We start from the raw sequence: 13,857 nt of genomic DNA, 5'->3' as shown, positions 1-13,857 counted from the left end.
CCCACTCTGTGGGTTGTCTGTTTACTCTGCTGACTGTTCCTTTTGCCGTGCAAAAGCTCTTTAGTTTAATTAGGTCCCAGCTATTTATCTTTGGTTTTATTGCATTTACTTTTGGGTTCTTGGTCATGAAATCTTTGCTTAAGCCAATGTCTAGAAGGGTTTTCCCAATGTTATCTTCTATAATGTTTACAGTTTCAGGTCTTTGGTTTAAGTCCTTAATCCATCTTGAGTTGATTTTTGTATAAGGTGAGAGAGGAGGATCAAGTTTCATTCTCCTATATGTGGCTAGCCAATTATTCCAGCACCATTTGTTGAAAAGGGTGTCCTTTCCCCACTTTATATTTTTGTTTGCTTTAAGTATTTGGGTTTATTTCTGGGTTCTCTGTTCTTTTCCATTGGTTTATATGCCTATTTTTTATACTGGTACCACACTGTTTTGGTGACTGTGGCCTTATAGTATAGTTTGAAATCAGATTGTGTGATGCCTCCAGATTTGTTCTTTTTGCCTAGTCTTGTTTTGGCTATGCCTGCTCTTTTTTGGTTCCATATGAATTTTAGAATTGTTTTTTCTAACTCTGTGAAGAATGATGGTGGTATTTTGATGGGGATTGCATTGAATTTGTAGATTGCTTTTGGCAGTATGATTATTTTCACATTATTGTTTCTACCCATCCATGAGCATGGGATGTGTTTCCATTTGTTTGTGTCATCTATGATTCTTTCAGCAGTGTTTTGTAATTTTCTTTGAAGAGGTTTTTTGACTCCTTTGTTAGGTATCTTCCTAAGTATTGTATTTTTTTTTGCAGCTATTGCAAAAGTGATTGAGTTCTTGATTTGATTCTCTGATTGGTCACTGTTGGTGTAAGGAAGAGCTATTGATTTGTGTACATTAATCTTGTATCCAGAAACTTTGCTGAATTCTTTTATCAGTTCTAGGAGCTTTCTGGAGGAGCCCTTAGGGTTTTCAAAGTAAGCAGTCATATCATCAGCAAAAAGAGACAGTTTGATTTCCTCTTTACTGATTTGGATGCCCTTTTTTTTAAATCTTATCTGATTGCTCTGGCTAGGACTTTCAGCACTATGTTGAAGAGGAGTGGTGAGAGTGAGCATCCTTATCTTGTTCCCGTTCTCAGAGGGAATGCTTTCAATTTTTCCCCATTCAGTATTATGGTGTCTGTGGGTTTGTCATAGATGGCCTTTATTACATTAAGGTATATCCCTTGTATGCTGATTTTACTGAGGGTTTTAATCATAAAGGGATGCTGGATTTTATTGAATGCTTTTTCTGCATCTATTGAAATGATCATGTGATTTTTGTTTTTAATTCTGTTTATGTGGTGTATCACATTTATTGACCTGGGAATGTTAAACCATCCCTGCACCCCTGCTATGAAACCCACTTGATCCATGGTGGATTATCTTTATGATATCCACCATAACTAGTATTTTGTTAAGGATTTTCACATCTATGTTCATCAAGGATATTGGTCTGTAGTTTTCTTTTTTGGTTGTGTCTTTTCCTGGTTTTGGTGTTAGGGTAATGAAGGCTTCATAGAATGAATTAGGGAGGGTTCCTTCTTTCTCTGTCTTGTGGAATAGTGTCAAAAGGATTGGTACCTTAGTATTCTTCTTTTAATGTCTGATAGAATTCTGCTGTGAATCTGTCTGGTCCTGGACTGTTTGTTTGTTTGTTTTTGGGGGGCAATTTTTAAATTACCAAACAATCTCGCTGCTTGCTATTGGTCTGTTCAGGGTATCTAATTCTTCCTGATTTAAGCTAGGAATGTTGTATTTTTCCAGGAATTTATCCATCTGTTCTAGGTTTTCTAGTTTTTGTGAGTAAAGGTGTTCATAGTAGTCTTGAATGATCTTTTGTATTTCAATGGTGTCAGTTGTAATATATCCTGTTTTGTTTCTTAGTGAGGTTATTTGGTTTTTCTCTCTTCTTTCCTTCGTTTATCTTGTTAATGGTCTATCAATTTTGTTTATATTTTAAAGAACCAGCTTTTTGTTTCATTTATCTTTTGTATTTTTTTGTTTCAATTTTATTTAGTTCTGCTCTGATCTTGGTTACTTCCTTTCTTCTGCTGGGTTTGCATTTGGTTTGTTCTTGTTTCTCTAGTTCCTTGAGGTGTGACCTTAGATTGTCTGTGCTCTTTCAGACTTTTTGATGTAGGTCTTTAGGAGTATGAACTTTCCTCTTAGCAACACCTTAGCTGTATCCCAGAGGTTTTGATAGGTTGTGTCATTATTGTCATTCAGTTCAAATAATTTTTAAATTTCCATCTTGATTTCATTTTTGACCCAATCCTCATTCAGTAGCAGGTTATTTAATTTCCATGTATTTGCATGGTTTTGAAGGTTCCTTTTGGAATTGATTTCCAGTTTTATTCCACTGTGGTCTGAGAGAATGCTTGATATAATTTCAATTTTCTTAAATTTATTGAGGATCAAGATTCCACCCCCTGGAATAAAGAATTGTGCCAAGCTCTTTTTCTGCTATTTCCTGAAGTTCAACACCCCGCGGATCAGCCCGCGAGGGCCATCCAGCCTCCATCTTCCAAAACCAATTTTACCTCATATATCCAATGACAAGGGGAAAAATCTGACATTCCTTGGAGACTTAACAGGATGCAGTGAAGTCAGGCACTTCCAAGAGCTGACCCATCAGTCCACCCTTATTCATACACCTGCCCTTAGCGGATGTACGGTGGTATTATGGAGGACCATTACTGGACACTCTGCCAAATAATTGGAGCAATACTTTTACTCTAGTTCAATTGCCTATCCCTTTTACTCTGGTATTTCGTCAACCAGAAACAAACAAACAAACAAACATAGCTTCAATTCTTACCTCTTCAACAACTATAATAAGTATACTCCTTCTTCTTAGGTATTATGTTGTACCATACACCCAGGAGTTAATCAAAACAACTAAGCCAAGACATGTTAAGCAAGTTTGAAGAGGAAAATTAAAATGTAAAAGAGGAGGGATTGTAGAAAGTAAAAATTTCCTCTTCAAAGTTTTCCTTCTTGTTGAAGAATAAATTGTGAGTGTTGGAAATGATGGTTTCTTTTGAGGAATAACTTTCTTCAAGCCTCTTGCTTTGCGTTAATAACTCTTTGTTAAGCCCTAGCCTATGTAACTGCTGAACATGCTCACAGGCACGTTCCAGCTCACACCCTATGCCCCTTCCTTATTTGGAAATGTTATTGCTTCCTTAAATCTTTTGTAAGCAATTTCTTTGTTCTTCTCTGTACTTAACTATTAGGAAAGTTGTAGGCAATTAGCAAATCGGGTATCAGTTTAAGATTGTGAGGTCCTGCTCCAGCCAATAGATGCAGGACACAGCAGTAAGGATAACCCAAATGTGTAAGGGATAAATATGTCTGCTTTTCTTTTGTTCAAGTGTGGTCTCGCCATTGTTCCATCTGTAATTGAGCACCCTTTCTGCAGAAAGTAAAGATGGCCTTGCTGAGAGATCTTTTGTCTCTGTGCTAACTTTTCTTCCTGGCACCAATTATCTATTTCTAACAATTTTGGTATTTCTAACACCAAAGAAAATGGAATATTTAGATATAAATCTAATAAAACATGTACAGGATCTGTATGCTGAAATTTTTTTAAAAATTTAGTTAAAAGAACCAAAGACCTAAGTAAATGGAGAGATGTGCATGGATTGTAAGTCTGCATATGATAAAGATATCAATTCTCTCTACATTTATCTATAGGTGTAACACAATGCCTATCGAAATTTCAGCAAGATCTTTTTGTAACCGTAGACAAGCTGACACTTAAATTTATATGGAAAGGCAAAAACCCTAGAATAGCTAAAGCAGTTTTGAAAAGAAGACTAAAATTCGAGGAATAACTCTATCTGATAATAACGCTTACAATATAACTATAGTAATCAAAGCACTGTGATATTGGTAGAGGGATAGTCACATAGATCACTGGAATAGAATAAAGAATGCAGAATGAGATGCACACAAATTTACCCAAGTTGTTTTTGACAAAGGTGTAAAAGCAATTCAACAGGGAAAGGATAGCCTTTCAACAAATCGTGCTGGAATGACTATATATCCATGGTCAACAAAATGAAACATATGAAAACCTTGGCCTACACATTATACCTTATACGAAAATCAATTCAAAATGGATCACGGGCAGGCATGGTGGTATGAGCCTCTAGTCCCAGCTACTTGGGAGGCTGAAGTGGGAAGATCACATGAGCCCATGAGTTTGAGGCTGCAATGCACTATGATCACACCTGTGAATAGCCACTGCACACTCCAACTTGGGCAACATAGTGAGAACTTGTCTCTAACATATAAAAATAAAAATAAAATAGAGCATGTACTTAACTGTAAAATGTAAAACTACAAAAATTTTAGAATAAGATAGAGAAGAAAATCTTCACCACCAAGGGCTAAAGAACTCTTAGATTTGACACCGAAAGCATAATACATACATGGAAAAATTGTTAGGTTGGACCTTGTCAGAATTAAAAACTTTTGCATTGTAAAAGATGGTGATATGAACATAACAATACAAGTTACAGACTCGGAGAAAATATGTGCAAACCACATATATAGCAAAGGACTTATATATAGAATATATAAAGAACTCTTAAAACCAAACCATAAAAAATAAAAGATCTAATTAAAACATGGGCAAAAGACACAAAGAGACATTTCACTGAAGAGGCTATACATATGGTATTTAAGCACATGAGAAGATAGTCAACATTACTGGCCATTAGGAAAATGTAAATTAAATCTACAATGAAATATCAGCATACATCTACGAGAATGGCTACATTTAAAAATAGTGATAATGTCAAATGTTGACGAGGTTGCAGAAAACTGGATCAGTTGTACATTGCTGCTGGGAATGTAAAATGGTATAGTCACACTGGAAAATATATTGACTACTTCTTGTAAAACCAAACACACTTAGAATGCAGCAATTACACTTTTGGACATTTACCTTGGAGAAATGAGAACTTAAAGTCACACAAAAGCACTTACAGAAATGGTCATGGCAACTTTATTTGTAATAGCCCCCAAACTGAAAACAACCCAAATGTCCTTCAGCGGGTGAATGTTAAACAATCTTTGATATATTCATATCATGGAATGCTACTCAATAAGAAGAGCCAACTATGGATGGATACAACTTGGATGGGTTTCAAAGGAATTACACTATGTGAAAAAAAATCAATCTTAAAGAAGTGACATACTGTGTAATTTCTTTATGTAACATTCCCAAAATGGCAAAATTATAGAGATGGGAAGCAGATTAGTGGTTGCCAGGTGTTGATGACTGCTGGTGGGGGAGTGAGGGGTATGTGGGGTTATTTAAGCATAGAATTGGTACAACTATATACATACACAGAGACGAGTGCATGTAAAACTAATGAATAAGCTCTATGGATTGCACCAATATCAGTTTCCTGGTTGTAATTTTGTGTTAATGCAGTGTAAGATGTTACCACTGGGGGAGAATGAGACAAGAGTCAGAAAAGCTTCTCTGTACATTTTTTGCAATTTTCTCTGACTCTATAACTACTTCACCATAAAAAGTTAAGACTAAACTCTGCAATAAAGCCAGATGTTTAAAAGATGTTGAGAAATACTGGCATGATGAAGAGCAAAGTCAGAACAATGACATGAAATAATAGCAGTCGTGTTGCAAGACTGAGCCTGAACGGACTTGAGGGTTTGGGTTTTGTTGAAGGTTTCTCTAGAGTATGTTAAGGGTGGGAAGAAAGGATGGTTAGGCTCACTACTGAGAGACAATAGTTAGTGTTAATTAAAACAAACAACAATAAAAACCTTAACTTTTCTACCTGTATTTTGTTTCAAACTTCTCTCTCAAGAAGAATGTTCTTCAGACTGAAGTTGGTGGGAAGCCTGAAGTAGTTGAGAGATTGGAGTAAGAGGTCCCAACAGGGCCAGGTAGGTGGCTCATGCCTGTAATTCCAGCACTTTGGGAGGCCAAGGGGGGCGGATCACTTGAGGTCAGGAGTTGGACACCAGCTTGGCCAACATGGTGAAACCCCGTCTCTACTAAAAATATAAAAGTTAGCCGGGCATGGTGGTGGGCACCTGTAATCCCAGCTACTAGGGAGACTGAATCAAGAGAATCACTTGAACCCGGGAGATGGAGGTTGCACTGAGCCGAGATCGCTCCCCTGCACTCCAGCATGGGTGACAGAGCGAGACTCCATCTCAAAAAAGAAAAAAAAAAAAAGAAACGAGAGGTTCCGACAGATCACATTGCACAGCCTAACAAGTGCTTGTCTTGTTAGGCTGTGGTAACAGTAGTCTTCCTTGAGAAACCAGACGGCCAGGAGTGTGACAGGAAACCTAAAGCCAGACACAGATTGCTAATTTTCAAAAAGGTAGAAACAGACACATCCCAGAAAGATATTGCCAACAGGTAAATCCTCTCGTTCAAGCCCAAATGTTCCATTGTTGAGGTGGATGATGGGGCAAAAGAGCAGTTTCTATGGCTCTGAGGAGAGACCTGGGATTCTGTGAGACCCTGAGGGCCACAGGAGCCAACCCTACGTCAAGTCCCCTCAGGAAACTAAAGTAGTCTTTGTGGTGGTTAATCATCCACGGATACATATATCAAATCATCACGTGTACATCATAAATGTATACAGTTTGTATTGTTAATCACACTCCTAAAAAGCTAGAATAAAAAATAAAGAAAAGAAAGAGTACCTTAATTCTAGTGCAGATAATGGAATGAAGGAGGCTTGTTCTAATGAGGGAGGCTGGAGGTGATGGTACGAAAGAGGGATGCAAGGTGCACTGTGCTTCTAGAGAGTACACTGTGAAATTTACACTCCTCATCCTTTTTTTTAGATTAATTTTAGAAAAAATGAAGGTTATATTCCAAAAGTTTCCCAAACTCACTTCTAAAATTTTCTTCAGCATGTGGTGAAAACTTTCCTAGTCCAATATCCTTGGGTAATAAAAAAAAAAAAAACTAGTTTAATACCTTATAATCAGGGAAAAACAGCATTTTATATTTCAGTACCAACAATAGAGAAAAATAAATGAGGAAAATGACATTAGAAATATTTTTCAGTGCTGTTTTTCATGAACCATATGTGGGAATTTTAAGATAATGTATTTTCAAAAGAAAATAAAACTATATATGGCCTAAATAAATAAATCTTCAGCAGACAAAAAATAAGTAAGGTGCAGAGCCGGCCCTGAGGGGCCACTGTGTTACCAGAGCCTCACAGTGATTACCTGCATAATGGCACTCTTCTAGAAAGTTTCATATGTTCCACAGTCTTTGTATTAGAAGGCAGGATGTTGTGAATGCATATAAGAAAATGTTTCTTTCATCCAAATTGGAGTAGTTTTGGTTTTTTTGGTGAGATACTTTAAAATTTTTATTTATTTATTTATTGGTGGAGATAGGATCTCACTATGTTGCCCAGGTTGGTCTCAAATTCCTGGGCTCAAGGAATCCTCCTGCACTGGCTTAGTTATATTTTTAATTGGTGACACACACTACCCAGGTCAGAAATCTAGGGTTCACTATTAACTCCTGCGTCTTCCTCCCCAGCCCTGTCCTGCCATTGCAGTCCAATTGATCTGATTTCCGGTGTTTCTCCAGAGCATTCCTTTATTTTCCTGCCTTCCATCCACTGCCCCTCATCATCTCTTGCTGCCAAGTTCCTCTCTGTCCTCAGCTTCTCTCTCCAGCCATCCCTATGTAGGACAAAGAGCAACCTCACATGCACATTAGTGCCTTTCAGCCCCACATCGGCCCCTTCCTGCTTCCCCACTGACCTCAGGATGAAGTCAAATATTTTGGTTCCAGCCTCAGTCCCCACTGGTCTTTCCGTCCCAATTTTGGCCAAACAGTATGGAATTATTTATATTTCTCTGAATATTTCTTGTGAATACAATACAAACATGTGGCGCCTACCCCGCCCCAGGCACTAACTTCTTTCTCTAACGGACTCCCTTTATCCTTTAAACTTTGGAAGAGGTGTCAGCTCTGCCCTCCAGGGCTCTACACCTGGTTAGATCTGTCCATCATGTCCTGTGGAAGTCTCAGTCACAACATGGAAATTGTCAGTTCATGGGCAGCTCACCCTGTCCCCTGTCCCCTCGTGCCAGAAGCCAGAGGCCAGAGGCTATGTTTATTCAAGCCTGTTTCCTCAGTGCTGAGTGCAGTGCCCTGCTGGAAATAGGTGCTGAGTATGCTTGATCAGCTGACTTTGCTTGAACATCTTCAGTCTCTTAAACAGTTATGTATCCAGAATGTTGCATTCTGAGAAGTTCTAAATAGCCAATGATTATTATAGCCATTAGCACTCACACCTTTCTCTGTTATTACACTGTAAATTCCTAGAGGCAGAGCCCCAGACGCTTCTTCTTTGTACGCTAAAAATTCCAGGCAGGGACCTGGATAGACAGGTATGGGATGAGAAGGACACTCTGGCCAGGAGATAAAGCCACCAATTTTCCTGCATAGACAACTTCCAGCAAAGCCTGGGAGTGGAAATGACTGATCAACCTGGAAGATGATCCCAAGAGAACGTTCTAGACTAGGAAATCAGAGCTCATTTGTGGAACGCAAGCCCATCCATGACTTCAAATGCTACAAATTCTAGAAGATTTTAAAAATGCATCACCTGTTGAATGCTGAGTGAGAAAATAAAGACAACAGAGTTGACTGAATATTACAGACCTGAGCTTAACCTAAGACAAACTAATTATGAAGCTATGAACATATTTCAGTCAACATGAAATACAGAATATGTTTCCTGACCAGCACATCAGTTATAACAGAAATCCCCTTAAAGAATTTTAAAGAAGCTGTGTTTTGAAAACTGTCATGCTTGGCTTCAGTTTTGTGGTCCCCTTTCAGTGCCCCTGTTTTGTGTTTTCATTGTATCACCCAACCTGTGTGTCAGAATAAGACATTCATTAAAAAAAGGGGACATTTAATAAGCACTGGCAATTTTTCAAGGGAAAATATTTAAATATGATTAAAACAATAGTGAAGCTAAGAAAAACCTGACTATATGCTAAAAATACAGCATCTATTATTAGCATTCCAGAAATTCCAAATTGAAGCACTCCAGACAGTATTAGTGATGGTTACGTGCAAAATGCAGCAATAAGCCAAACCTAGACTTTCTATTGACTTGTCTATTTTCGTATCTCGCTAGCAGACAGACTACATTTCTGGTCAGTTCCATTATTGGGGAATCGTACTTTACCATTGATTTCGAAAGGCTCCATTGCAATTTGGTGAAAAGCTGCTTGTTGGGTCTCACTCAAGAGCTCGTCCTCCTTGAGAATTTTCTTATTTCTCATTGCCAAGCTTTATAGATGGCCAAAGTCCTGGAGCCAGCAGAAATGCTCCCCTCAAGAGGAACCACTTGGAGAAAGATCCTTCCCATCAAACCACTGCAGCTGGTTGTAAACCTCGCAGCACTTCCCTTTGGCTCTGATTTCAGAATTTGCAGGATGTTTCCTGACATGATCAGGATTGGACATTTCTCAAACACGGGCTATTCACATGTGGATCTCCCACACAGTGCTGCTGCTTGTTAAGGGGGATCGAGGAGGTTTTGGGACACAAGTTACGGGCCTCTGAAAGCACCCCTCACTCCCAGGTCCCTGAGACCCAAAAGCTGGATGGCTCCAGAGAGGGCCAACCAAGCCCTGCCATGGGCCCAGACTCAGCTCACTGTCCCAGGACCTCTCCAGCCCACAGTGAAATCTCCCTTCTCTGACCTGCCTCAACCTTTAGAGTTCCTCCTTGCTGCTCAAAGTGTGGTTCATGGACCAGCAGTATCAATATCACCTGAGAACTTGTTAGAAATGCAAGTTCACTTGTTCTAACAATGAGTCTCTGGTCCCACCCCATCAGATCAAATCCAAATCTACAGTTTAACTAGATCCCCAGGTGATTTATATACACATTACAGTTTGAGAAGCACTGCTCTGAACCACACATTTTAGCACTTAGTATTTCTTCTTGTAGTTTTCCCATGTTCTCTCTGTGTGTGTGCACACATGTGTGCACATGTGTACATGTGTTACAGGTGTCCTTGTCCAGGCCTCAGTGAGATCTGAGCTCCTTAAGGAAAGTAGCTTCTCCCCTCTCTCCCTCCTGTCAGGCATCTCTACCAGGGATGCTGTATAGCATGGTGGTTAAGACACAGACACTAAGAGCTAGAATGCCTGGCTTCAAATTCCACCTCTTCCACATAGGGGCTGTCTGGCAGTAGGCAAGTCACTTGAGCTTTGAGCATCTCACTCTTCTGTTTGTATAAATAAGGAAGATATGAATTTCGTGAGCCTTAAATGAATTAAATCATATAAGGTGGCTAGGATGGAAGTATTAGGTAATAAACACTATGGTCCTGTTGTTGTTATTATCATTAGAGACATTGTGAGCCTGCTGGGCACCGAGGAGATGAAGAAATGGCCTTTTTTCATGAAAGATATTCACAGTCTACCATGCAAGATGGTTGCGGCTACAACTACATTCCAGAAAATTGCTGTGAAGTGCGGCAAAGGTTGATGTCCCTGAGAAGACAGAAGTGCCTGGAGGCAGGGGAGACAGGGCAGAAATATGACAAATAGCTTTATCATCTGAATCAAGAGATACTAGATACCAGAGCTGGGCTTAAAAGGATAATGGGGGATTGATCCAGATCAAGATGAGGCAAAGGCCCTCCAGGGAGGAAGGAGGGCAGGTGCAGCCTCTCAGAGGTGGGACAGCCTGGAACAGGGGAGCCGTAGACTTTTGGCCCATTTGAAATGTAAGAGGTGAGGAAGACAGGTGGCAGGAAGTGAAGCTGTGCCAGGCGAAGTCACTTTCTTTGGCCTGTGGTATGTCAGAAAGTGAAAGGGGATGAAACTCAGGAAAGTGAGCTCCTAGCAGTGCCCTGAAAAGCAGAGGTCCCCCGTGGCGCCCACAATTTCAACATTCAGGAAGTCACTGGTTCCGCCAGAGGACAAGCAGCAGAAGCCAGGACAGAAAAATTTAAAGAGGAAAATTGGAAATGAGGAAGTGATGGCTCCAGCTAGAGTCTGGGGGGTAGACAGGACCAGATAATTGAGGACACAGGGGATTTGCCCACTGGAGGGCAATCCCCTAGGCAAAGGAACCTGCTCACTTAGCCTGGCAGAGCTCCCTGCTCTCCCTCTGCCTCTGCCTGGTCAGCTCATCTTTGATTCTCATGGGTGTGGGGAGGGGACTTATTAGAAAATGTCATGGGCTAATTATTGAGGATCCCTGTTCTTAAAGGAAGCACTTAGTGGATGTCAAGTGTAGTCACTTCACCTCTGGCTAGAGACCAGAGAGACTTGGGTCCCAAATTCAACTCTTTCATTAACTTGCTCTGTGACCTTGGTTGACTTACTTCTCTGAACTTCCACACAGAGTAATGGCTTGTGCAAGCATTAATTCTTATCCAGGATTTACTGTTATGCCAGACAATGTGCTAAACATTTGCATACATTGCTCAACACTCATAACTTGCAACTTGCCTTAAATTGTGTGGTTATAAAGAGCTACACCAGAATTTGAATCCAGACCCTCTGCCTCAATCTATAGACTGATTTAATTCTGGTTTAATCCAGGGGTTCCAATCCAGAGGTTTGCAGTAGAGGAATGCCAGTTTCCCATCCCAAACCTGAGGCTATGGTTTTAATAAAAATTTCAGAAGGAGCTCTAATGTGCACCAGGCTTAGGACCACCGAGTGGTATAATCGAGGCACTCATGTGCAGTGTGGCCTCCTGACTCCATCCTAGGAGGATCCATTAGGTTGAATCATATGGAATGACAGATATTTATCTGTTTTTCATATGCAATAAATGGATACTTTATATGATTCAAGCTAATCCATTCACCTTGCAGGGCCTGAGACTCAGGGATTAGGATGAAGCAAATAATTCACTAGCCTTGAGTACAAAAGATTCAATAATCAAGATAAATAATATTTTAGTGCAATATATTTAAAAAATCAAAGTTAATGCAAAAATTCTGTGATGAACAAAATATCATCATTTTAAAGGAAGACAGAATCCCACTTTGCATGTACAATGACCCTCCTCATTTGCTTATCCTAGTCCTGGCCCTCTCATTAGCTCTGTGTTTCAGCATCCCCATTACAAAATGGGATACCCAGAGTTGCCGTGTTTGCCCATAGAGTGGATGTGTGGATCAAATAAAATAATAAATGAGTAAGTACATTTGTAAACAAAAGTTCTATATGCAGAATAGCATTTTATATCAAAAGAGCGTGTCATACGAAACTCCTGCATTGTCAATGAATCCCTTAAAAATCCTTTAAATCTTCTATAAATATAAAACACACAATTTAGGAAATATGGTACAGTCTCTTCTGAAGTCTTACTCAGACACTTTTATCTCCAGGAACACAGATCCAGCAGTTTCTTCCCAGGTGAAGTGGCATTTGGAGACCAAGTTGTCCAAGAAATGCAGGGTCTGGCTTTATTTGTCTAGCAGCATGCATATAATTGGATTGGAGTATTTAAATGTGCATTTGGAGAGGGCTCAATGCCCAATGTAGTTACATCAAGTTCTGATATTCTCTGAAGTGATGGTCAAGTGGCTCCCAATGCTTTATCACAAAGGAGTGGTGGGGCTGGAGTCCCAGGCAAGTGTGGCCACTCTTGATGGTCTCCATGGAGCTTGATTTCCTATCAGCTGGTGGGTTCCAAATTAGTTCAGTCAGTGGGCTGCCTGGCAGATCATCAAGAAGAACCCTTGAGCAACCCAATTCCAGCTTAAAACTGGGGCAACCAAGTTAATGCATGATATAAAAATTACTGGCACAAACCCATGTGTCTGAAACCAACCAACCAATCCACAGCAGACAGGTGAACCGAGCCTTGGGGACCGCTCTGGAGTCCCTTCCACACATCTGCTCAGTCATCTGCCTATGCCCACCAGCAGAAGGGATGGAGACCCTGGACTGAAGGGAATGTATAAGAGAGAAACATTTTAAAGTTCTATCTATTGACTTCATTTTTCCTGCCAGTTGTGAGTGCCTAGGCTTACGTAAGTTCCTGGTAGTTAATGAAGCTCAAGAAGTGTTGATCATTTAAAAATTAGAGAAAATTAACAACACAAATGACCGTGAACAGGCGAATGAATTGTGTCCTATCTATGCAATGGAATACTAGTCTGCAGTAAAATGAAATATGCCACATGAATGAATCTCAGAACCCATTATGCTGAGCAAAAGAAGCTAGACTTCAGACAGGACATACGGTATGATCCCATTTATACAGGCTTCTAGAACAAGCAAAACTCATTCAAAGGGTCAGCAAACAGAGCCATTGGGTCCTGGGGTGGGAGTAAGGGGGACTCTACAACAGTGGAGCACAAAGGAAACTTCTAAGGAGATGAAAGTTTTCTGTATCTTGTTTTGGGTGTTAGTTACAAAAGTCACTAAACTTTACACTTGAAGTATGTGCATTTTATGGCATGTAAATCGTGCCTCAATAAAGTTCATTAAAACAGAAGTTAAAGGACAAAAAGGAATTATTGTTGTTGAACCTTGGCCCAACTCACAGAGGTTTGTCTTTTGAGAGCTATTGGAATGAGGTGACAGTGCCAGCCTCCCAGTAACAGGTGTGGACTGGCCACCCACACCCTCTCTTGCCTGATGAGGATCCTTACACATGCTAGTGTGGCAGGTCAATTCTCCCTGACAACCACACAGACAGGCAGGCATGACCGTCACACAGACAGGCCTGCATAGCACCCTAGTTACACAGACAAATTTCCACAGAGCTGCCTTAACATTGAGCAAATAGTTAAGCCTAGG

At 40.1% G+C, this 13,857-nt stretch overlaps 1 protein-coding gene across 1 annotated transcript in view; it reads right to left on the bottom strand.

Annotated features, from left to right (window-relative positions):
- The window catches only part of MARCO (macrophage receptor with collagenous structure), a 43,840-nt gene extending 34,373 nt beyond the window's left edge, over nucleotides 1–9,467 (bottom strand). The window contains exon 1 of the mRNA XM_515756.5: nucleotides 9,264–9,467. Within this exon, the coding sequence (XP_515756.2) occupies nucleotides 9,264–9,360 (97 nt within the window). The 5' untranslated portion in view covers nucleotides 9,361–9,467. The remainder of the gene's footprint in view (nucleotides 1–9,263) is intronic.
- Nucleotides 9,468–13,857: the final 4,390 nt, after the last annotated feature.

This window comes from Pan troglodytes, chromosome 13 (assembly GCF_028858775.2).
Source record: "Pan troglodytes isolate AG18354 chromosome 13, NHGRI_mPanTro3-v2.0_pri, whole genome shotgun sequence".
Taxonomy (NCBI): Eukaryota; Metazoa; Chordata; class Mammalia; order Primates; family Hominidae; genus Pan; species Pan troglodytes.
Note: the sequence above shows the minus strand (reverse complement) of the source record. Positions and strands in the feature narration are given on the sequence as shown.